General features: G+C 33.5%; 1 protein-coding gene across 1 annotated transcript in view; it reads left to right on the top strand.

Annotated features, from left to right (window-relative positions):
• The window catches only part of LOC149800708 (uncharacterized), a 150,871-nt gene that overhangs the window by 110,558 nt on the left and 12,615 nt on the right, over nt 1-27,698 (top strand). Inside the window, exons 18-22 of the mRNA XM_089954753.1 lie at nt 2,775-2,995; nt 3,239-3,470; nt 5,371-5,644; nt 19,939-20,198; nt 26,765-27,002. Coding sequence (XP_089810879.1) covers nt 2,775-2,995; nt 3,239-3,470; nt 5,371-5,644; nt 19,939-20,198; nt 26,765-27,002 — 1,225 coding nt within the window. The remainder of the gene's footprint in view (nt 1-2,774; nt 2,996-3,238; nt 3,471-5,370; nt 5,645-19,938; nt 20,199-26,764; nt 27,003-27,698) is intronic.

The following is a 27,698-nucleotide window of genomic DNA, read 5'->3' on the forward strand; positions in this document are numbered from 1 at the left end:
AGATTAAACCAGGCACATCAGACAGAATTCTACATCTAATGGCAGATTACACCAGGCACATCAGAACCAATGCTACATTTAATGGCAGATTACACCAGGCACATCAGAACCAATGCTACATCTAATGGCAGATTACATCAGACACATCAGAACACATCCTACATCTAATGGCATCATATGTTTACCCACACACAATGTTCCTCAAGAGATGTGTGCAGTGCCCTGTATAATGCATATTTTACCTACACACAATGTTCCTCAAGATATGTGTGGTGTGCCCTGTAAAATGTATATGGTTACCCACAAAAAATGTTTTAGACATGCCTTCTTATCTGTATCCATATACTAGTATATAGATGTAGTTTTTCTTATTTCTGATATATGCATATACAGGCTACTTACTGAATTGACATTGCCTTTTACAGTATTGTGTTGTGTCCATCTGATTACAATCAGCACACTATTCATTTTGTTACGTCCATCTGGTTACAGTCAGCACACTATTCATTTTGTTGTGTCCATCTGGTTACAGTCAGCACACTATTCATTTTGTTGTGTCCATCTGGTTACAGTCAGCACACTATTCATTTTGTTGTGTCCATCTGGTTACAATCAGCACACTATTCATTTTGTTGTGTCCGTCTAGTTACAATCAGCACACTATTGATTTTGTTGTGTCCATCTGGTTACAGTCAGCACACTATTCATTTTGCTGTGTCCATCTGGTTACAGTCAGTACACTATTCATTTTGTTGTGTCCATCTGGTTACAATCAGCACACTATTCATTTTGTTGTGTCCGTCTAGTTACAATCAGCACACTATTGATTTTGTTATGTCCATCTGGTTACAATCAGTACATTATTCATTTTGTTGTGTCCATCTGGTTACAATCAGCACACTAATCATTTTGTTGTGTCCATGTGGTTACAGTCAGCACACTAATCATTTTGTTGTGTCCATCTGGTTACAATCAGCACATTATTCATTTTGTTGTGTCCATCTGGTTACAATCAGCACACTAATCATTTTGTTGTGTCCATCTGGTTACAATCAGCACACTAATCATTTTGTTGTGTCCATCTGGTTACAATCAGCACACTATTCATTTTGTTGTGTCCATCTGGTTACAATAAGGAATGTATTCAGTACTAATTATGTGGAAATCTGTAGCTTTGCTTCCTGCAATTTTAATTTTGATATTGTTGTATCTTGAGCATGCACAAGGAATATATTTCCTGCCCAAAAATCTACAATGCTCTCTTTATACCCATGACTGACTGTGGTAAGTTTTCCTTTTTTTTCATGAATGTGCATCAACAAAACATCTGTGATCCAGTGCCATAGGCTCTCATAAGTCAACCATAGTGACCTACTATCAATCCACAAGTGAGTTTGTTTGCAAAAGAAAATCTGATTGGTTCACTCAGTCGGCATGAAAGGTCATAGTGGGTCAACAATCAAGATCACAATTATTGGATAAGTAGTTTTGTGTACACTCATGAGAAATGAGGAAATCTTATCACAGGCAACCATGTTTGAAATGAAACATTGTGGGATTTTGCATGTGACTTGCAATGATGCTGTTTATGCCATATCATTGAACTGCTATTGATGATTGAATTCATTGCCATTAGTAACAAACATATATAAAATAGAAACTGATCTATTTTTGCTTTTTAATGGCTTAGGGGGCTTTTGGTCAGGACCACATTTGCTTTATGCATGTTATGTGTATACTTTCATATCTAGAATCATCAAAATTGGTTTGATATGTATTCATTGTAGAAGTAGGTCATTGTGTACTGTACTTTATGCTTCACTGACTTAGGCTAAATTTTGTATTTGATGTTCATTTTGCAGCTGCTGTTCATGCTAAAATTGATGAACATACGTGTGTCCTTTATTACCACACCATTAAAATAAAAATTTGTGACCTATGTTTCATCATTTACTGGCTTTGGTGTTGTTTTTGCATTTATCACATAATCACATGAGTTTTTAGGTATGTTATGTGCATACTGTCCTACCATAATTATCATGATGAGTTGATGCATCATGAAGTACTATCCCCATATTCAAATAGAGGTCTGTGACCTATGTTTCATGCTTCATATTAGTAACAGTACATTCCAAATGTCATTTTCTACTTTTTGCAGTATGAAACCTTTAATTTAATTGGTGTATTAAACGGTCAACAGAATGTGAACTTGTATTTGTACCCATCATACCTCCTTTTTGATAATTAAATCTTGATTTTAATCGAATTGCAGATAACTTAACCAATAACATCATCATATCATAATTAAGACCGTTTGTTCAATTTGGGATCTGATATTCTGTGTTCTGTTAGTAACAGATAACAGTTATTATTCATGTATCAATGGGTTGACAGATATTGCTGATAATATCGATGTTATTTCACATTGCCCACAAAAGATGAGTATACTACTGAAGCATCCGCAGATTGATTTATTTTGTTTACAAGAAGAAATATTATAAGTTTGATTGGCAAGAATGTAATACACTGACCTCATATATTAATTTACTGGCGTAAATCGAAAGATAGAGATATAACAGATTGTTAAAAAAATTTAGTCAAAAAGTGCAGTTGAGGTACTTAAAAGACACTTCTAGTAGTAACTTTATGCTTCTTTTTATTATTGATAAAGTAAAATTAGTTAATGATAATGGGTTGTATTTTGTGACTTTTTAAATTGATGGAATCAAGTTATTGGTACAGCCTTACTAATAGTCATCCTAATTTTGTTTTAGAGTCGTTCGGAGCAAGCAATTGATTACCTGCTGAAACACATCAATAACCCAAACCATGCCCTTGTCAATGCCATCATGTCATACTTGTTGGTACTGGGAAGGGAACATCAGGCCATTCTGGCTAAACGACGTCCCATCATAGAGAATATGAAAGCCACCACTGTGAACCCAGAAATCAAGGCAGAATGTGAAAACTTAATTAACATCATGGAAGGAAGGAGGTAATACATATCATATTTGTCTCTGTATAATACATACCCATCTGGAGTAGATCCAGAGCTGTCACTTTCTTTAAGTATTATTTACATTGCTGATTTTTAGAAATTGGAAAAGCCTATGCAAGTTCAGAGGTTCTATCATGCATAGCTGTCTTACATTTTCTTTTTTAAAAAAATCTTTCAAAAGAACCAACACAAGCCTTTTGTTTTGTCTTCATCTAACTGTAGTTGCTACATTCTTTGCAGTGTGGAAGGTCTTTCTCAAAAACTTCAGCAACAAGGAATGGATATCAGTAAACTGGATACTAGGGTCGACACAACTGAAAAAAAAGTGGTTGTTATTGGGGACAAGGTCCAGAAACAGGAAGAGGACCTTTCAGGGGTTAAAAAGGATATTACCAAAGTGGAACAAAAGGTGGATGTAGTGGAGAAGGACTTGGAAGAAACAAAGGAGAAAGTAGAAGAGATTGACCATAAGGTAACAGCTCAGATGAATTTATTGTCTTTTTCTTTGAATTATTATTTATTGTCATTGTTTGGATATTACTTAATTACTCTTTTGATGTTTACAAGAAATTTCAACTCTTGTCTGGTTATATATATGTATATTAAGCAAGTGGTATATTGGTTCGTTTGTATGGACTTTGCTTCTATAGACTGGACATTGTTTTTCTAGGATGGACATTGGTTCTATAGACTGGACATTGTTTCGCTAGAATGAACTTTGGTTCTATAGACTGGACATTGTTTCTCTAGAACGGACTTTGGTTCTATAGACTGGACATTGTTTCTCTTGAATGGACTTTGGTTCAGTAGACTGAAAATTCTTTTAGTAATTCACCAATAATAGATTGAAAATGCAGATTATGGACTGAATTGAGGGCAATTGGAGGCATTGACTACAGTGATAGTTTTCAAATTATGTCTGGTGCAGGTGTAAACTTCTGTTACAACTTTATGAAGCTTTTTTCAAGACAGATATGTACAGTTCATGTCTGGGCTTATTTAACATATATTTACAGTGCATCATGTCCGAACCTATTTAACAACTATGTACAGTGCATCATGTGTGAACCTATTTAACATGTATGTACAGTGCATCATGTCTGAACTGAACCTAATTAACATGTATTTACAGTGCATCATGTCTGAACTGAACCTACTTAACATGTATGTACAGTGCATCATGTCTGAACTGAAACTATTCAATATGCATTTCCAGTGCATCATGTCTGAACCTATTCAATATGCATTTACAGTTCATCATGTCTGAACCTATTTAACATACATTTACAGTGCATCATGTCTGAATCTATTCAATATGCATTTACAGTGCATCATGTCTGAATCTATTCAATATGCATTTACAGTGCATCATGTCTGAATCTATTCAATATGCATTTACAGTGCACCATGTCTAAACCTAATATGCATTTACAGTGCATCATGTCTGAACCTATTCAAGATGCATTTACAGTGCATCATGTCTGAATCTATTCAAGATGCATTTACAGTGCATCGTGTCTGAACCTATTCAATATACATTTACAGTGCATCATGTCTGAACCTATTTAATATGCATTTACAGTGCATCATGTCTGAATCTATTCAATATGCATTTACAGTGCACCATGTCTAAACCTATTCAATATGCATTTACAGTTCATCATGTCTGAATCTATTCAGTATGCATTTACAGTTCATCATGTCTGAACCTATTTAACATGCATTTACAGTGCATCATGTCTGAATCTATTTAATTTGCATTTACAGTGCATCATGTCTGAATCTATTCAATATGCATTTACAGTGCATCATGTCTGAATCTATTCAATATGCATTTACAGTGCACCATGTCTAAACCTATTTAATATGCTTTACAGTGCATCATGTCTGAACCTATTCAAGATGCATTTACAGTGCATCATGTCTGAATCTATTCAAGATGCATTTACAGTGCATCATGTCTGAATCTATTCAATATGCGTTTACAGTGCATCATGTCTGAACCTATTCAATATGCATTTACAGTGCATCATGTCTAAATGATGGCTACTATGAATATTCATCATATCTGTTCAAATTTCTCAATACCTGATTATCTTTTTATTAAAGTGACCATTTCAGCTCAAGATCACTGTATATTCTGAGGTCATTGTCTGGTCCAATCATTTATTACATTATATACTGGTTTCTTCTGAAATATTTTCCATGTCCTAGTAATTATTTAGATTATATATAGGTTCTGCTGAAATTATTGCCAGTCCCAATCATTTATTAGATTATATATAGGTTTTAGTGAAATTATGGTCTGGTTCCAATCAGTTTTTAGGTGTTATAGAATTATGCTTATAGCACAGACTCGTTTTCCTATTCAGACAATGAGCAATGCCCCCAAATGGTCTCGAGATGTATCACGCCTGATGAACCCCACCTCTGACAAAGATTGGCGTCTGCTTGCAAGTCGCCTTGGTTACAGTGCAGATGACATCCGAGGATGGGCCACACAGAATGATCCCTGTATGGCCCTGCTCAGTGAATGGTACTCCACTCACAAAACCAGTGAAGCTACCCATGGGGTTCTTACTGCACTACAGGAAATGAACAGGCTGGATGTTGCCATCATTGTGGAAAATGCAATGAAAATAGCAGGTTTGTTCCTCTTAAAAATTCAAAGATTTTTATTTTGGAAGGGATGTGTTAAATATGTGTCTTCATATTACTCTAAAACCTGATGAATGCAAATGCTCTTGTAACCAGACAACTACAAAATAAAAATATCTATTTGTAAGCTGGAGTAGAAGGGGCCTTTCATTTGGAATCATTTTATATTTTTGGTGCATAATGGGTCATATTTAACAGGAGATCAGAACAGCCAGTGTTCAGATTTGATCTGACAAAATTCTAAAGATAAGATTGTAATCTTTGCATAAGAAAATTACATTTGTCTTTTCTATTTATTTACTCTATGTTGTTTTGGTTATTTTTCGCTTCTTCCTTTTTTTATTTCTTTTTAAAGCACTGTAACAGATACATTTATGGAAAATTAACCCATTTCCCTTCAGGTTCTGTTACAGTGTCACCCCTTCCAGCAACCCAGGCAACCCCTCAGTTTGCCTCATCAAATCCTTATCCAGGGGACAAAGAGGGCAGTGTCTCAGAATCTCCCATTTCATTTACTATTATCCAGCAACTGCAGACAGAGGTACTCAAGGCAGAAAAGGAAACACTGATTGTCAAAAAGGAAAAGCTTTTAGTGGAAATAGATAAAATTAGATTTGAAAAAGAAAATTTACTGCTCCAACAAGAACTGCTGAAATTGCAGATTTTGAAACTGCAACAGGAACTTCATTCCAAATAACATGATCTTACATAAAAAGAAATACAGTTTAACAGAATATGCATACATGATGCATCATGACATCTCACATCATAAACACACCCCTTCACCATAAAAATTTTGTTCATAAAAATCCAGTTTCCAGTAAATCTTATGAGAGGAAAAGAGAGACCTATCTTTGACACCATGATTATTCCTATAACCAGTATAAACAGTAAATAGTTATGATTTGCATAGTTTTGTGCCTAATGGAATGCAATGATCCTTTCTTTAAATACCCCCCCCCCATTAAATCTTATGAAAAAGAGAGGGACCTTTCTTGATTAACTGGTTAAATATTTCCCATAACCTGTAGTCCATATTAACAGGCATTAGTTTGCTTATCTTCATTCTCAGGAAATACTTTCACCCCTTGGCATTTTATATGGTTAATTGTTACATAGGCAATTAAAAGATAAGGGCAGTCTGAGATAAACAACCACTAGTCCACAGATTAATTACCAGATGAAAACCAAGGTGATTTTCATGTTTACTACACTCCACAGATTAATTACCTGTTGAAAACTAAGGTGATTTTCATGTTTACTACACTCCATAGATTAATTACCTGATGAAAGTTAGAGGGATTTTCATGTTTATTACACTCCACAGATTAATTACCTGATGAAAGTTAAAGGGATTTTCATGTTTACTACACTCCACAGATTAATTACCTGATGAAAGTTAGGGGGATTTTCATGTTTACTACACTCCACAGATTAATTACCTGATGAAAGTTAGGGGGATTTTCATGTTTACTACACTCCACAGATTAATTACCTGATGAAAGTTAGAGGGATTTTCATGTTTACTACACTCCACAGATTAATTACCTGATGAAATTTAGAGGGATTATCATGTTTACTACACTCCACAGATTAATTACCTAATGAAGCTAGGGAGATTATCATGTGTACTACACTCATATTAATTACCTGATTAAAACTAGTCATTCTGGAATATCAACATCTATTGGCATAGTATCAAACCTTCCATCAATGCATATGCACGAAGATCATTTTCTTTGCTCAGAAAATTCATTAAGGTCTTTAATGAAGTTTGAATAACAGTACTATCCATTTTCTTTTGTGTGCAAAGATGAACACTAATGACACTTGCAACACTTTAAACCTCCAAATCTCTCTCTCTCTCTTTATATATAATATTGGTTATGTCCCTTTGTGGCAAAGGATTGCCTCCCCTGGATAGGTAATTAGCTGTGTATATCCTAGCTGAATGACCACTTTTACCAGGTGAAACTGATTTTAAAAAAATAGTTTTTAATGAATTCATATAAAATGATGGTCAATAAACTATTGAGAGTAGCAAAGTCAAAACAAGTACAAGTTAATACTATATTCTACTGTCCAATGGATTTCAAAGACAGAACTACTTGTAATTTGTTTTTACTGTCTGTGTGGTTGTGATTATGTGTGTGTATTTTGGTATACTTGCAAGGACCTGAGTTGGGATGCACACCAACATCTCGAGGACATGACTACATTGTGAGGACTTACACACCAGTCCTCGAAATGGTTCTGCAGAAAATGGTTGAGAATGATCATAAGAGGTGAACTACATATTATTTTGAAAGTCCTCACAAAGTTGGTAATGTCTGACAGGCAGTTACACTCCATGTGTATAGTTTACACAATTTGCTGTCTTCCTCTGGCAGTAGGTTGGAGTGCAGTCACTGAGCCAATCAGAAGACGTGTACCTTCTGATTGTTGGTCATCAAATGAGAACATCGCTTTGGTGCAGTAGCACTGTAAATTTCATTTACCAATAAATACAGCTCATAAAAATAATTACTAGTATTATTAGTGATTTTTAAAACAAAATAATTTTGTAAAATGGTAAATTGGTGATGCCAGCAGAAAGTGCAATATTTTATGCCCAGTGCTGCTGATATAGTGCGGTATTTATTTATTAATGTTTCCTATTTTCAGTATTGGTTTCTTTACATTGCTTAGGGCTGTTCCATTTAAACATACATGGTACCCAGGGAAGGCAGTGTTATAAAACTATATGCCATGGTACTTTAGTTTCACAGAGTTCATATTAAAATGATAAGAAAATTCTAAATTGTATCTTCGGGTGAGTAACCATTTTAAAAGTGCCTTCCCTGGATCCCATTTATGTTTTAATGGAACATCCCATACATGGTAAACAGTTGAACAACTCCTATTTCAAATGGTATCAATGTTTGGGGATCTGTAGCTAAAAGTAGCTAATTTGTTCTAAATATTTTGTGTGAAACGAATTTGGTACTTTTAGTTACATTTGATGGTGCTGATCTGCAAAGTTATGGAAAATTCATGTTGCTATGTGGAACAAACAGGAGTGAAAAAGACAAAATTGAGGTATTGCTATGGCCTTGTCTAATACTCAGCATCTGCTTATATATGGATGAAGGATAGAAACTGTACAAAATGTGCAAATTTGACTTAAACTTCATAGTGACTTAAAGGCCAACAAATAGGGTAGATTTTCCATTTTTGTTTACAATGTGTTCTTAGATTTCATTTTAGCTATTTGATTAATTTGCATTCAAGGCAAGGAAGTTTAAATTGGTGTTCAGATTTTTAGTTTTGTTATTTGTACCTTTTCATATTTTTCTTAAGCAAATATTTTTCCTACCATTGAAGTAGTTCTTATATATTTTTCATTCATTGAAAAAGCATTGAAAGTATTACCATGTTTCAAACATGTAAATTTGAATATTTCCATCAGAAAACAGAGTGTTGTCTCTGAAGTCAAGATTACTTAAGTATAATTATTCATTACGGTTTCTTAACCTGCTGTTTACATTTTGCTCCTTTTTATAAATATGCTCTTTCTGTACATATTTTTCATATTAGTCTTAAAGAAGTTTGCATTTTAATTTCTGTACCCATAGTAGATTGAGATATGTATACTTTGGTAAGAAGTATACAGCAGTTTTGAAATGGGACATTGCATACCTTAAAAGCAAGTCTAGTACAATTTTAGTGCTCCAACCTAAGTTTGTCTGAATATTCTGAAGGCAAAACTTATTAAACATCTTTCAGATAAATCTGTTTATGCAACTGTTCTGTTTGTCAGATGCTTAAAATGTTAATCAATGAGATTATGTCACATCCATATTCTTTACTTGTATTATGCACCTGTTTTAAGTGTGTTAAAAGGTCTGCTGTCCACATCTCATTTTTATCATTTTTTTGGACTTTGGGAAAAAATCTAATTGGAATTAAAGCACAGATAACTTAAAATTTGTTTGCTTCTTTCTCTGAATAAGTAAAGATGAAATTATTTGAATTACTCAAATACATTTACACTTTACAAAGGAAATTGTCTTGCTTCTTTATGTTTCTTCCAAAAATAAATTGACAGTTTGATGTTTCAACAAGTTTGGAAGGAACTACCTTATCTGATTATAATAGAGATTGTACATGCAGACAGTAATGATAAATAAAATGATGTTTTCGTGCAACAATGCAGCAGTATTGCATATGTCTTCTTGCGGTGCCATTTTTGTCAAGACTCCTCCATCTTTGATGGAAGTTGATGTCCTTTCATTCATCTGTCAACACCTTTTGATTACCCTCTTTTTAATACCATTGTAACCAACATTTTGAATATTGTTCATGATGGACTCAATATGCAAGCTGTGGCTAGCTTATTGTATTTATTCAATAATGACATTGACTGAAATGACTTTATTCGGGTTGCATCTTTTATATTAAACATTTTTGTGGAGATAAACATTTACTGTATGCAGCTAATTATGTGTCATATTCATACATGCTTTTTGGACTTAATTAAATTATAATACAATTTAATCATTTAATCTTTTTCTTTTTCTTCTCAACTTCCTACTGTTATTTATTTTTAATTCTTTGGTTTCAAAGAGTATTGGATAGGTGACCATAGCAGCTTAGTAGGTGGTTCACTGTGTTTCGTAATCCAATGGTCATGAATTTGCTACACTGGAGAGGAAAAACAAAGCCTGTCTTTGCATCCTGAACAAGAACGCTCTGACCAGATTTTTGTACAGATACGGTCAATGTACCTGATAATAGACTCTGAGAAGCTCCTGTGTCCCTTAATATTTTAATTGGGATGGGTTTGGTAGAATTGCCCACAGGTGATATAGAACCTTTCAACATGAATGGCTTATATTTCTCAATAATAAAATCAGACTGATTTGTTTGATCCAACAAATTTATTGCTTTCAGTACAGGACTGTGACCTTGGCCTCTTAAAATAGGAGCCTTTGGAAAGTCTGTTTTTATTATGTTGCTTATTTTCCAATCTTCAGCAATCAGAAATAGCATGCACTTTCTTGTTGCAATATAGGTCTATCCAGTTTCCATTTTGAAATTCCTAACCTGTGTTGATATATGTCAGGTACCAACTCATAACCCCTCAAGATATGTTCCTTAAACACATCATAATTAGCACTTTGTTGTAATGACAATGAAGTGTAGATTTTATTAGCTTTGCCAATATAAGTACACTTTGTACAAATATATTTCAATGCTGTCTTGGCCATATTGATCTACTTCCTCTTCTAGACATCACTATTATTGCCACTCTCTCTCTTACCTCTTTCTGCAACTCCCTCTTTCTGAAATTGCATTTGTCTTTCTCTTCTTCAAATGAATTTTAGTAGTGATGCAAACAAATTCCAATATTGAACTTGATATGTCAGTAGCCTTGAATGTGCCAATGTGCAAGCAGTCTTCATGTATCAGGGTGATATAATCCAAAACGTCTTAAATCAAGTCAAGACAATTCCAAAATAGTGATTTAGTCCAAGAAGTAATAATAAGTACATTGAAATTCCAGTGAATAATTTAAAGAAATGAATCATCTGAAATATTAACTGAAATGCAACCTAAATTGAGTCCTCAAAAACTGATGTTAAGACATGCAATATAGAAGTTCTGTTACTTCTCCCATTGTAAAAAAAACAAACCAAAATTTAATAATAGAACCAGTTTGAAGGTTATTTTGAAAATATTTTAAGTTTAAAACAAGGTCAGATCTCTTACTAAAACTTCAGTCAAGAACATGTAATGCAGCAGGTACACTTGGAATTGCCAAGAGGAACACCAGTGTCCTAAATTCAAACTCAGGTAAATGTTTATCTCAAGTAATAATGATCTTAATATATAATCTGAAATCATAGATAAACATTAGTTATGTGTTATATTGTTTACACAAAAATAATAGTTTTGTCAGGTAGGCATTACATTCATTTACTGACTAAGGTCAATATCACAATTTAGATACAGGTAACAAATAATCAAGGTAAACAAATACAAATTAAATATACATCAAAAGCATTGTTACATGTTTTTAAAGTTGCGTTTTTATCTGTCAGCGGTATCTAGAGTCTCAGCTACTTCCCACATTTGTATTAAGAGAAAAAATCCTTGCATTATACCACCTGTATAATATGTACAAGGACAAACCAACACCAGTTTTGCTTTCATTGCAAAATACCACTGTCACAATGGATCTTTTGAGAACAGTGAAAAGGAACATGAAATTTACAGCATTATGGCTTTCCCCTGCTAGCATTGGTCTAAAAATGTATTTCAAACTGAAATAGAGTATGTCTTTGATCAACGAGAGCTGAGAAAGTGAATGGAAATTTACAACTGTACAGAACTCTGATCCCATCCTTAGTCCAAAAATGATTGGTGCATAATTTAGAGCAATGAGGAGGGAATCCCTAGCACTTATCATATTCTTCTCAGGTAATGCCTTGTTTCCGCAGTGGTATTTTACAATAGAATCCAATGAAATTGTTCAGATATTCACATGCATGATCACTTTAAGTGGACTATGCTCATTGGATGTATCATGCAAAAATGTGAAGATAACACATTGTAAAGTGGACTATGCTCATTGGATGTATCATGCAAAAATGTGAAGATAACACATTGTAAAGTGGACTATGCTCATTGGATGTATCATGCAAAAATGTGAAGATAACACATTGTAAAGTGGACTATGCTCATTGGATGTATCATGCAAAAGTATGAAGATAACACATTGTAAAGTGGACTATGCTCATTGGATGTATCATGCAAAAATGTGAAGATAACACATTGTAAAGAAGCATTATCTGCTGGTACGACTCAGCCTTGAGGATTGCCATGAAAGTTTACCACACGTAGTGTAATTGGTTCTAAATGAAAATGATGCCACTCAAATGTTCAACAGGGCCAACACATCATCCATCTTGACAATATTGTTCTTGCTACTCTTGAGTGGATAGTTGTACCAATATGAGGTTCTCACCAACAGACTTTTTGTGATGTCTTGGTCCTTCATTAAAATGGTGCTGATCTGATGTTAAGTATGGCCACCATGGTAGGCATCTTGAAAATCGTTTTGCTACCCCATAATAGAAAGTTATATAGCCATTGGGTCTTCACGGAAAAACTTACAATGTCTAGTCTGTTCTAAACAAAAATGGTGCTGATCTGATGTCTAATATGGACACAGCAGTATTGCTTTGGTCCAGTTAGTTTAATCTTCTTGGAGGAGAGATCATGAACAATACAATATGTGATCTGAAACTGTTTCAATGCAATATATTACATGTAAACAATTGAGTATTGATGATGTCAGATGTTCAAAAAGTAGAAATAAAAAATAACTGAATCTGATTTTATGCTGTCCTCCTCACCTATCTCATACAATTGTTATAGTTGTAAATCTCTTCATCAGTTACTAGCACAAGTCATCAATTTGATGCAGAATATAATAAACCCTCGTATTATTGTTATTAGGACTTTCAGAATCTACTTGCCTGATGCCAGGAAGAAGTTCATATTAGTCTCTGGCATTATCCCGTGGGCAAGGCAAAAAAATTAAGAGAGGTCATGTACAGTTAGTAATTCTTTATGATTTGCAATATTCATATTTTGCGATCTCCCCAAAGTACATATATCATCAGCTTTGTGTATGATTACATATATCACAATCTTCGTTTACATAATGGTCCACAGTTTCTATAATCAGTCTATCCCTGTTAAAGTGTATAATTTTCATTTTTGTAATCTGTGACATAACATGAATATTTGAAGCAAGTTTTTACAACAAGTACTATATATGTATATTTTTTCTTGTCAGTTACATTTCAATATATATATCAACTTAACACTAACCTCTTAATGATGAGCACATAGCGAGGCAGCAGTACCATTTTTATAAGTCTTTGGTATGACTCGACTGGGGTTCGAACCCACGACCTCCCACATTCGATACAGATGCACTAACCACTAGTCCATCGGAGCAGTCCATACTGTGATATATTTAATGCTTAGTTGTTGTTTCTTAAACCTATTATAATGTTCTAAAATCTATTTTTATTAATTAAATATGAAAATGTCCAAATCTCCCCCTCTCTCTCTCTGGACCATAGTAGCAAGATATGGGCAAAAATCTATGAAAAGATGAGCTAATAGGAGGATTTCATTTGTGTCATTCCATGATGCCTCTGGACTTATGAATGATGGTAAAAGTTAATTTAAACTAACCAAAGGGTGAGAGAGAGAGAGTTTATGGTCATTAGTATTGTTATTAATGATTTAATTCAACCGTAAATTTATAAAAGTATTTAATTGCCTCTTGTTTGTTCATCATTTTGCTTGGTTTCTATTCCACACTAATTTCCATATGCTGGTACATGAAGGTCAGAGTCTGAGCGTTCATGTCAATGACTGAGCTAATCATGTGTTTGTGGTGCTCTACTTTCATCATTATAACCATCTTTAATGTTTAGATGATAAATGTGTCTAAATATATTGATTTAATCAATCAAAAAGAAAACAATCAACTTAACAAATTGCAACGGTGATTTTAAATAGCAACAAAAGGCACATACTGCATTTTGTAGTGGAAACACTCAGTAGGGATGTGAGTAGTTCATTCACTTCGTCAATACACAGTTGCCTGTAGTCAATCTTAAACTTAATTCAGTGTGCAAACACAGGTATTTGCATGTGATATAAATAAGATATACATGTATGTACCGTGTGTATGCTGTATCAGTTATAAACCACTCATATAAATTTTTCATTAAAAGGATATTCAACAAGCCTCTTTTTCTTTTAATGAAAAATGTATACATCTCGTGGTATATCACTGATACAGCATACATACTATATATATATATATATATATATATATATATATATATATATATATATATATATATATATATATATATATATATATATATATATATATAATAAACTGACTATGAACAGTGCAAAACTAGTATCTAGCTAGCCTAAGTGCTTTTGACTCTTAATGAGTATTTTTCAAAGGCAAATATAAAACATAGACAAGACAAACAAATAAAACAGACAAACCATTGTCTTTGCAAAACTTTACATGACTATGACTTGTTGCGGATGCTGAAAGATATTTTATATTGACCAAGAAATCGATGAGCCATAGCGTCATCTGTTGTTTTATGTAAATTTATGTACGTGCAAATTATATCCTGGATATTTCATTGTTGTAGTTGTAATTATAGGTTATTGGGTAACTAATAAGATTCCTTTCTTTCCTGGTTTCGGAACTCCATTTGGGGTATTTGTATTCGTGTTATACATATATATATACGAGATTCCAGACTCTAAACAATCAGCTTCTGAACATTATTTTGATGCATGTCACTTATTTTGAAAGTAATTAGGCAATACATGTACATGTTAATAATGTAACTCGTGTGAGGTTTATTTTACAGGCATGCTTAATAAAGCATGTATCCATAATTATTATAGCCATTTCTATTTCTTTAAATGCCTAATCAATCAACCTAAACACTAGCAACCCAATCGATGTTTAGCATCTATTGTTTGACTGTTTACATGAAAATTACAGAAGGCTAATAACTCTTTATTGTTTAAAAAAGGAGTAAACGAATTAAAATAAGTGTACTTAACTCCTTCTCAAAAGTCAGCTCGTCAGAGAGAGTTTAAATGCATGTCGCCAACTTCATGATGACTGGATAATTATTGTTAAGCAAATGGATAAGCCAGTGCTCTCAAATCATTTAGTTGTAAGAAAAAAGTATTATTCCATAAAGTCTAACTTTCATTACTGTACATGTTGATCTGGTATATAATGTTTCCAAAAGCAAATCAGATGAACCCTTTAGAAGAAAAAATATTTAATGTTTCAGTTCAATGTATTTTACCTAACCTGCCCCCTTCTATCTATACTCTCTCAATTCTAAATATTCCAAAACCATAATATATTTATCTGTATATATACACATGCATATATCTGCATTCTAACCCTTCCTTTCCTTCTCGTATACATACTAATCTTCATTTACTATTTACACACATCTTTTTGATAACTGTAATTATGGGCATATAATTTTATGGCATAAACAAAGAAAAAAGGGAAAAAAATTAACTGTAAAACAAATGGAACGCAATTTCCTTAACTTCCCGTTTTATTCTGCCTAATGTTTAGACTTTAGTTGTGATATATTGTCATATAATGGGTCAATTGTCATATAATGGGTCAATTGTCATATAATGGGTCAATTGTCATATAATGGGTCAAGCAATTTCCCAAAGGCAACTTCAGTTCCAGTGAATTTGCCATGGGCAAACTGACTTATGACATTTTTGTGCAATGCTTTGGTGTCAACCAACATTTTTAGAAATCTCATTTTTTATTTTAACAGATGAATTGGCAATTTAGATATGTTTGATATTCTTAAGTTTTTATTTTGCACTATCAAGACTTGATGCATATTTTTGTTATAACACTATTTCTCATTTCCCAACTGGATGGTAATTTTTTATTGTGTCAGTAAAAGAGGTCACAAAAGTTGCAAAACAGTGACTGAGGTTTTGTTTCTGGCAAAATAACTTAAACTTATATTTTAATAAGTTTTGAACATTTAAGAATGTGTATCTGTCTGTCTATAGTTTTAATTGCAGATAAAGTAGTTCCTAAGCTTTTAAATAAATATCTTCTCATGTTTTTGCAGGATAGGTGCAATAAAAAAAAATATTCAGGTTCTCAGGTTGATGGTAGTCTTTGATTGTGTGTAATTAGTCCTCACAATGACGGTAAAGTAAGAGTAGTCCTCGTAATGTTTAAAGAAGTATACTGCAAAAATGAAGTGATACAGGTATCGCCTGGGTTGGAGTTAAGCTTACTTTCAAATTTCTAACATATACTTTCATTCCTTCTTATGGTACTCGAAATGCAGTCATATGTCAGGGTCCTTACAAGTATATGAATACACGTATGTGTGTTTGTGTGCATATGTTTGAATGCATATTTGAGTTTATGTACATGTGTTTGTATGCATATGTGAATTTGTGTGCATATCTGAGTATGTGTGCATATGTAAATTTGTGTGCAGATGTGTCAGTGTGGTGATGGTAAGTGAAAATGTTAAGTAAAGCATCTGTTTTGTTTGGAAGTGTATTAAATACTTCAAAGAAAATGTATATCTTTCTTTCTTTTACTTCCCCTGCCCCACCCCCACCCTGCTTTTCTTAGGTCCACAAAACACATTTTCAGTTTCAAATACCCCCAAGCAGTGTCTGACAGGTTGACGTACTACAATACACTACAATGCATACATTACTGTTACTTGTCAATGCATTTGTAATTAGTGTCAGTAAGAACATTTTACTTTCACATTTAAAAGTAGATAGTATTTTATTGAATATCATATGATATTTCTGTTTATTAGATGTATTTCACATTTGCAAAGAAGACGATATTTTATGGCATATTTTATTGTCCTTCCATTTATTAGTAGACAGCTTAACTGGATGTCTTCTTATAATTTATGCATGTATGCATTGGAGGACAATTGTATTTAGCAGAATTTTTATATACAGGACACCTGCTAATAATAGACATGAATAGTCAAATCCTTTTTAAAGTATAATTACATGTCATACCTCAGTATAAAGGATGTCTGTCTATAAAGGATAGCAGTAGTCACACCCTCATCACATTTTACTTACACATCTAATTCATTATTGAGGGTGTTTGTCAATAAATGACAATAGTAGTCAAACCTTTTCCTTAACTTTACTTACATATTCCACTTTTATATAAAAGATACTTAACAGTAAAGGACAGTAGTAGTCATATCGTTTTCTTAATATCTCACCCCAGTATAAAAGATGTGTGTCCATAAAGGACAAAAATGATAATGTCTCTTTTAAACTTTATAGATTGGTTTCATGGTACAAATAAAACTGTACTAAGACTGTACTGTATAGAATGGTTTCATGGTACAAATAAAACTGTACTAAGACTGTACTGTATAGACTGGTTTCATGGTACAAATAAAACTGTACTATGTATCCACCTCTTGAAAGTGAGAAAGGTAGTCATGAAGGATAAATGGTTGGATAACGAAAGTTCATTTTCTTATATGTTGATTTGTGTAAGGAATATACAGACTGTTTAATACATGTGACATATCAGGCATTTTGAAATGTTCAGTTCAACCTGTATCCATAATATTAACATAAAGGTTAGTCATTGTTTCCAGTAGGTGCAAATATTTGGTTTACTTATGTCTTATCCACGATCTTGTCTTGAAATTCTGTGGTCATATAATCAGTCTGAAAATGTATCTTGGAAAATCTTTGGAGTAAATTTAACACATTATTTGCCATAAATATTTAGTCATTTAATACAAATGCCAGTCAAGAAGGACTTTGTTCACTATCAGTGTCAAAGGTCTGAAGGTATAAATACCAACTCACAGACCACCTTGAATGAGCATAATAGCAGATTTTCTTTGGCTTAAAGCTGTAGTTGTAATATTATGGATGATGACACATTAAGGACAAAGATTTTTAGCCAAATTAAACCTGGGGGACAGTAGTCACTGTGGCACCATTATTTTTTGTAACAGGAATATACTGATGTTTTTCTTTCTTTCTCTTTTTAAAGATTACTGAAAATTGTGTTTTTCGGAACATGTCAGTGTCAGCATTTTGGGGAGTAAAACATATTTTTAGCATGACATGCCTTGTTATGGCATATAAACATCTTGAAACTATATTCCAACATTTCAAGAGAGCAACTGAAGTTTTCTCAGTCAAATTAGATTTTTTTTGACAAGCCCAACAGGCACCTTACTTAGAATACAGGAGGGGCCCAATGGGAAATTAGAGGAGCCCCTGGCTTTCAGATTTTTGGAGCACTGCAATGATAGTTTCTGTCTTTGGTCAGTCTATTGATCTGATTTGCTCAATGCATTCAAACATCATAGCACATAGACTTACTAATAATAGAACAAATAAATTCATCAAACTACATCACTTTACATGGGTTTTGAATATTTTTTCACATATGCATAAATTGCTTTATTTTCTGATTTTTTGGGGTGACCCTTTGCCCTTGTTTACAGCATTTTGATTGGGAAGAGTGGATTATATTGCATTATATAAAAATAGTAGAATAAATCTTTCTCCAGTTCATAATCATCTTGATAATTGCACAATCATGTACAGAAATTTGTAGCAATAAATATGTACGATCTGGGAATAAAGACTTGTATGAAAATATGGACGTACAAATTCTTGTTGCTCTGAGAAGTGCCACTATACATGTATATGGAAAGAGAAATGGAGTTAATTTATTTTCCCATGGTGCACTTGTGTAAAGATGACTCCAGAATGCATAATGCACAAGCAGATTAGGGTTTATGTTGTTATACTGATTACTCCTAACAACTGCATAGACCCAGATCCTCCAGTGCATAATGCAATGGCATGTCTGAGTCTATGCAATCTGCAGTTGGACTCAACTTATAAGTGAGTCCATATGGTAAATTTTAGCATTTCTCTTGATTATCTGATCTTCAGATATTTTGAAAATTGGTAAAACAGCTTGGAATGAATAATGGCAAATATAATGATATTAATGTTTGAAGGCTTGATTTTCCCTTTATCTGGTCAAATGATTCCTTTCTACATTAAATTAGTCTTTGTTTCCAACATATTTTCTGATCCTAATATCTTTTGGATTAGGCAGCTTATACTGTATATATATTTATCTTGATAAATTAGTCAAGGAAAACATTATAGTCATTGTACAAGTCAACACTAATAAAGTTAAACAGCAACCTTGTTTAACACTATAAGACTCCAATTCTATTACCTGTACTTTCTGCACTAATTTGCAAAGTTAGAAGTGATTTCAGAGTGTTCAAGTCAAATAGCTTAATAAAAGCTCAAACTTGCTATTATTGACATTCTCAAATTATGGTATGTCGTGCATTTTTAATATATACATGCGACTTGTATAAATCTATATATGTTTTGTAGTTCATTCAGATCAGCAAATTTGCATTCTGGGTAAATTTACATGTGTGCACTTGCTTTTAAATGTTGCTGATATACACTCTATTCTTTTAAACATACATCTTTCATAAGATGATTAAATTTACATGAATATTTAAATTAATATATGGATATTAATATACTCATGCATGTACACTGGTAAATTTGAATTTGATGTGGAATTGAAACCAATAATTCTCAATTCCTTTCCCTAGAGGATGTTGTGGAGGATGAAGAGTTTGATTACCCGAGTCCCCCACCCATCTTCCTGAGCTATCACTGGGGTTACCAGAATGAGGTCAAATTGCTGAATCAGCATCTTCAGAAAGCTGGCTATGAGTGTTGGATGGACATTGGCCAGATGGGAGGAGGAGACAAGTTGTTCGAGAAAATTGATCGTGGGATCCGAGGGGCAAAACTCATCATTTGCTGTGTCACAGACAAATATGCCCAATCACCAAACTGTAATAGAGAGGTAAAGAATTCACAGACAATTGTGCCTAGTTGCATGATTTTAGTAGAGAGGTAAAAAATCATGGACAAATATGCCCTATCACCAAACTGTAATAGAGAGGTAAAGAATTCATAGACAATTGTGCCCAGTCACATGATTTTAGTAGAGAGGTAAAAAATCATGGACAAATATGCCCAGTCACCTAACTGTAATAGAGAGGTAAAAAAAGTTGCTTCCTTTTAATTATATGTAGTGTTATCAACATGAATTTGAAGGTTCAAAATGTTAAGTCATCTGTTAATAATTTTTCCTAGTTGATGATAAGTTAACTTTTAGTGACAAGCTCACCACCCACTTTTCTAAGTATATTAAAGGGCTGGTCCCTTGGCCCATATTAGGATAAAAGGCTGACTCACAGGCCTGTCATAGGAGGAATGGCATGTCCCTGAGCCTATAATAGGAGAAAGGGCTGGCTCCCAGACCTGTCATAAGAGATTGTCTGGTTCTTAAGTCCTATAATATGAAAAGGGGCTGTCCCCCAGGCCTGTCATAGGGGAAAGGGCTGGCCCTTGGGCCTATCATTAAAGAGAGGGCTGGTATATGGGTCTGTCATAGAAGAAAGTGCTACAGCTGGGCCCTATCTTTGGAGAAATGGCTGACTCCTGGGCTTTGTCATGGAAGAAATGGCTGGCCCCTGGGCCTATCAAAAGACAAAAGGCTAGTCGCTATTCCTATCATATGAGAAATACTCTCAATTTATTCATTAACTGACAGAGTAACTAATATTATTTAATTGTTCATCTAAATATTCAGGTGGCTTCATATTTGTAACTGCTGACTTGTGAATGTAAATTTTTAATATTCTGCATTTAAGTTTGTTGTTTTTTAAAACATTTACTGTTGAATCAAAGTTTTTACAAATAAGTTCAGCAGATTTGAGAAAAAAATTAGAATTTATAAAATGCATTTCTCATGATCACCAGTTGTTTTCTGTTTCAAATTTACATAATTTTTCAAGTTAACTAAATATTTTGTCATTGTTGGGTAAGTGTGTTTTACGTTTACTGGCCCTCTAGTAAATACCTTGCATGAGGTGTTGGCTTCCAACTCAAAGCTACCCAGCCTATTATATTAATAATAATAATAATAATGCTTTATTTATAGAGGGTGACTCATTAGTCAAGGACTATTCTCCCTAGAGGCCCTCTTAAGGAGAGTATAACAATGCACATTATATGAAGATGGCAATAATTACTGTTTACTTTAACATGTTTAGTATTAAAATACTAAATTCCATGATCTATTAGAAACACATACATGCTCATGATATCTTTTCTTAAATACTCTAATATTTTCAGCAGATTTTACATGTAGTGGAAGCTTATTCCAAAGAACTGTACCAGAGTATTGAAAACTCTTTTTAAATTGCTCTGTTCTTGGTTTTGGTATTAGAAGGTTTCCCTGTGATATTGATCTCAACTGGTATTGTGTTGAAAAAGGCCTGAATAAGTCTTGAAGATACTCTGGTGCAGTTCCATGTAGACATTTATATAAAAGAACTGCCTTGTGAAAATCTATCCTGTCATATATTGTGAACCATTTGAGTTCTGTAAATAATGCTTTTGAGGGATGATCAACAGATGCATCTAAAATTACACGTGCTGCTCATTTCTGAAGTTTATAAATCCTGTCAAGCTCAGATTTAGCACAGTTTCCCCATGCATTAGAACAATAATCCATTGTTGGAAGAATATATGACTTGTAGTATAGATTGCGAGTTTCCATAGGTAAATATTTCTTGATTCTGCTGAAAAGGGCAATTTTGGATGACAGTGTTTTTCAAAGCTTATCAATATGGTCATTCCATAATAAATTATTATCTACAGACACACCTACAAGCCTTTCATGTTTGACATTTTCTAATGGATGATTATTTATTGCAAGAGATAGTTTTGGGTTCCCTTACTTGTGTAGCTTTTGTGATGTCCCCAAAATCATACATTTTGTTTTACCTTCATTAATTACCATCCTATTTTGTTGTGCCCAGTTTTGGACTCTAATAAGGTCTGAGTTTAATCTCATTTGGATAACTTCAGTATCAGAACTAGATGTATACAAGGTTGCATCATCAGCAAACAAATCTGTGTTTGTGGATTCATTATTTAATGGTAGATCATTGATATAGATAAGGAAGAGGAGAGGGCCCAAAACTGAGCCTTGAGGGACTCCTGAATGAATAGTGCGAGTCTGAGAGCTAATATTGCCAATGCTTACTTGTTGAAACCTTTGGTTTAGGTATGATCTAAACCAGTTTAAAGAAGGATTGTCAAACCTGTAACAGTTCAACTTTTGCAGCAGAATTTCATGATCAGCAAGATCAAAGGCTTTCTTGAAGTCAAGGAAAACAATCCCAGTCATATGTCCATTAATCATTTCCTTCAGCCAAAGATCAATTAATTTGGTAAGTTCTGTTTGGCATGAGTGGTACTTTCTAAATCCTGATTGAGATTTATGAAATAGAGAGTATGTTTCGAAAATTTATAGACCTGAATGGCTACATGCTTTTCAAATAGTTTTGACAATACAGGTAGAATTGATATTGGTCTGTAATTTCCTGGATCCGCCTTTTCTCCTTTCTTAAAGATAGGTGTAACCTTTGCACATTTCAGTGTTTCTGGAAAATTACCACTCATTATACTTAAATTTATGATATGCGTTAGTGACTTTGTTATTACTGGTGCAGCAATTTTAAGAATTCGTGGACCTATACCATCCAATCCAGAGGATTTATTAATATTAACCTTAATTAGCATATCAAAAACATCAGCTTCACTAACATTAGCTATTAAAAAATAATTATCATCAGGAATTTTAGCTCTTATAAATAATAGAAGAGCATCAAGTTCAATTGGGATGTTAGTCTGGTTCTGAATACTCTTACTGGAGATGCTTATGAAGAAATTGTTGAACATTTCCACAATGTCTTGTACAGATTATGCTATATCATCATTTTGCTTAAGTCTAGGGGGAAGACAACTGTTCTTGCGTGGGTTCAGCTCTTTTAGATGCTTCCACAATGTTTTGGTACTCTTACTTTCATTAATAGCCTGTTTATAGTAGTTTTCTTTTGCCTTATCTATCAGGTGCTTAGTTTTATTTCTCCACTTTCTATAGCTTTCATGTCTTTTTTCTTGTGGAAATTATCTCTTAGGTGCCTAGCCTCATTGATCTCAGGGGTAATCCACTTGGGTGTAATTTGGTGTTTAACCCTTTAACAGAGTGGCTAGCAAATTGTAGGGTTAATGGTCAACACTTTCTACTTTAATCAGCATACTCTCTAATGTCAGTGCAATGTCTTTCACAGGGTGCCAGCTACTGACGATTGAAAGTATTGGAGAGGAGCATTTTTCTCTTGAGCTGAGATATTTTGTTTTTCTTTTATCTCAAGATAATTTACAAATGATATAATATATATAATTTGGTATTATTTTGTTAAAAGTTGGTGCAAGATGTTCTTCGAGTTACTGATGTGTGGAAATTTACAACAAGATGGTGGCAAAGCTCTTGCCCCAGATCAATAAATTGTTGGTCCCAAATATAATTGTGGTATACCATAGTACATATCATATTATGTTTAGAAATATAGGTACAAAATTTTTCATAGTACCCAGCTCTAGTAAATGGGCTAATTAGATTTCTATGTGGTTTTTTTCTGTTTGTATACTCCCACTATAAGGGGAAATGTTGTATTATCCATCCCTAAGTCTGTCTGTCTGTCTCTTGCTTATTTCATTCTGCATAATATTGCAATGTCTCCACCAAGAATTTTGTATTTTTGTTTTACTCTTTATGAGTCTTCCATGGGAGCAGAGGTGTAGTTTTAATTTTATTTCCTGTGTAGCTAAATTTGCTGTTTCTTTAACCATTTTTACCTATGTATTTTTTCATTATTCATAAATAAGAATGGTAAATTAACCCTTTCTCCTCTGACTTTGTGTTTTTTCCCTGAATATCAGTACTTCGAGGGAATGCAAGTAATTTTATAGTTCTAAACAGCTAATCAAAGATTGATCTTCTGCTTGGTGACAGTGTAATTTAATTGTTTCTAGTAACTCACAATCCGAGTCTAATGTCTTCTGCTTACAAATAATAATACATAAAGCCAGTTATTTTACCCTGTCAGAAATATGATTTGATTCTTAATTTGATTATTTAGCCTTTCAGAAATTTGATTCCATCCCTCAACTCAATTATTTTAGCCTCTGAGAAGAAAACCCTACCAAATTCATATTGATGGTAAATGAAAAACATCTTTAGGAATGGTAAATTAATTTGTTTGTGTGATTTCCCCAATAAACTTATGTCTTTCAATGCAGTATTGGTGTTGCACTTCCATATATTTTGTAGATCGTGTAAAGAAGTAGATTGTGCCACATATCTTATGTACATTAGTGTAATTGGGAGAAGTAGATCTTGTCACAGATTTTGTGGACAATTGTGTAATGGACAGAAGTAGATTGTACTACAAATCTTATTTACAGTAGAGTAATTTGGAGATCTGAAGTAGATTTTGCCACAGATTTTGTGTACATACAGTGTAATGGACATAAGTAGATTGTACCACAGATCTTATGTACAGTAGCACTATGGACAGAATTAGATTGTGCTATAAATCTTATTTACAGTAGTGTAATTGGGAGAAGTAGATTTTTTGTGTACAGTAGTGTAATGGACAGAAATAGATTGTGCCACAAGCCATAGGTACAGCAGTGTAATTGGGAGAAGTAGATTTTGTCACAGATCTTATGTACAATAGTGTAATGGACAGAAGTAGATTGTGTCACAAATCTTAATTGGGATAAGTAGATTGTGCCACAGATATTATGTAAAGTAGTTTATTATATGCTCATTTTTTTCTCTGTTAACTTTACATTGTCAGAATCATGCAGTATTTTACAATATTGCACTCATGTTTATTTCATATTGAACTCACGTGCATGACACATGTGCCCAATAGTGTATTAGGAACTACTCTGTAAACAAATCATGTACACTCATGTAGTAGATGCCTTATGTTTTGGTTGATCAAATTTGTTTCTGAATGAACTAAAGCAGATGTTTCATGGATTGCCACATACCAGCTGCTTCGCCACATTCCTCGTTAACTTTTTTGATACTATGTTTCAGATTTAGGCTAGCAGTAAACACTAGACAGGTCATACAATTGCTGGGTCCCTACAAATAACATGCAAGTGACAAGGCATAAACTGTCTTCTTTTACAACTGGCAAAAATGGCAAAAAATATACTTAGTTTTACAGCCTGAATTTCCTCAAGATGTACTTTCTTAGTTCTGCAAATCAGAATTACGACAGCCATGTCATGGGTTATCAATCTTGATTACACGTTTCAAAATAGTACTGTAATTTCAGCTATATTCCAAGTGCTATTACATCCTCCAGACTGCACTCAAAATGAAATACACATTATATTCCACAGCGTCTTTTTGATAATTGCAATTGAAGGACTTCATATTTTTCCCACATTATGATTTCAAACATTCAATGACAGAACAGAAACACACTTGCAGATGTCAACACATTGTTCCCTCGCTGCTGAAATCAGATGTACTTCATGAAGAATTAACGCAAATATATTCAGTCTTTGTCACAAAATTTCGTATAATCAACAAAATTACCAAAATCTATTCATTCCAGACTAAATGGAAAGTTGTTGCAATGCGCATTCACTCACAGTATGAATCTAAATTTCAATTTTAAGTAGACCAAAATGCCATTTTCTTTCAAAAGTGATGTCTAGTGTGCCACTAACTTCAAATTTATCTGGGCTGAGTTATGTGCACATTAATAATGTTGTTGTGCAATGATGAATCTGCGCTTGTGTATTTAGTTTGGAATATGGCATAAATTCAGTTACTTATTTTCTTGTAGTGTATTTTTGTTTACATAATTAAGCCTTAGGTAGAATAAGAAAATCAGCATATAAAAAAAAGGTTACTGCATTTGTATGGGAAAATATGAACCCATTTTGTTGGATGGATACTGCACTCCCAAGGTCATGCAGTATATCCATCTGAAAAACTTGTTCATATTTTGCCATACAAATGCAGTAACCTATAAATACTAGACAGAAGTAGATTTTACCACTGTGACAGAACTTATGTACAGTAGTGTACTAGACAAAAGTAGATTTTGCCACAAATCTTACATACAGTAGTGTGATAGGCGGAAGTATATTCATGGGAAGTGTGTCAAACACATTAGCACACAAACTTTTTTCCAAAAAGACATTAATTGGTTGTATGCATGCAAAAAGAGTTCAATAGAACATACCACTGACATTTTATTTGCATGTTTAAAAAAAGAACTCATGCTTGAACTAAAATGAAGGAAATCGGTCTAAATGGAGTATATTTCTGAAAATGTAAATAATGGTAATGATAAGTTCTGATGTAAAGTATATTTATGAAAAAAGTAAGGGTAAATACTTAACCACTTCAAAACCGATGACTTCAGGATACATTAAGAGTTTATGATTACCTAAATTATACTGTTCTTGTGTTTCAAGGTTAATCTAAGTGTGAACCTGGGCAAGCCTATGATACCCTTGCAGATGGAAAAAATGGAATGGCCCCCTAAGGGATCAATGGGCCCAATTTTCAGCGAATATCTCTTTGTCCGATTTTTCCAAAGGCCTGGAGAGGAGACCAAGGATGACCGTTACTGGCCCATTCCCAAATTTCAAGAATTGTTGATGCAGCTAAACTACCTGAGAGTGTTACCCAATGAGTCTAAGATATCTCCAGGTAATTTTAGCTTGTCATTGACTCTTTCAGTCTATGCCATTTTAAATGTCTTACCTAAACAGATGGTAGATCACAGTTTTGTTAATTTTTTTAAAGTTAATCCAAGCAGGTTGAATTCTGATTAACTTCTGCTTTTCAAGTTAGTTGAATATCCACAGAAAGTTGTTATTTGATTGCGTATTTTATGGTTTACAGGCACAAAGTTATTTATATTAAGTTATCCTAATTTTTGTCATGTTTAACCTATCTTTTGACATTTTGACCAATAGTATTTAAGTCTAAGGAAAAGATGACTAAATTCCAGGAACAAATCCAATCTCAGTACCAATAATTGCTTGACACAAACTATTAGGGTCTCAAAAATTCCAGTTTTTGGCTGTAACTTGGTACAGATATGATCCGGATAAAACACATGACTTGGTATAATTGTAAAGCTCAATCTTTTTGATTTGATTTGATACCATACATATGGTTATATCTTTAACCAGTACATGTATAATGTCACACTCTTTAAACAACGTGACGCCTACTACCGTTGGTAATTGACTTAACCATTGATTACACTGGTCAATCTGATTACAATTAGATTGCCAACACTACAGAATTCTGTAAGATAGAAATAAAATTGTATGCTATGCTGACCTTTGGAATTCCTAGCCCAATTATTTTTTAGTAGCCTATCAGATAAAGTATTGC

Source organism: Sinohyriopsis cumingii, chromosome 4, assembly GCF_028554795.1.
Source record: "Sinohyriopsis cumingii isolate HCF-2022 chromosome 4, ASM2855479v2, whole genome shotgun sequence".
NCBI lineage: Eukaryota > Metazoa > Mollusca > Bivalvia > Unionida > Unionidae > Sinohyriopsis > Sinohyriopsis cumingii.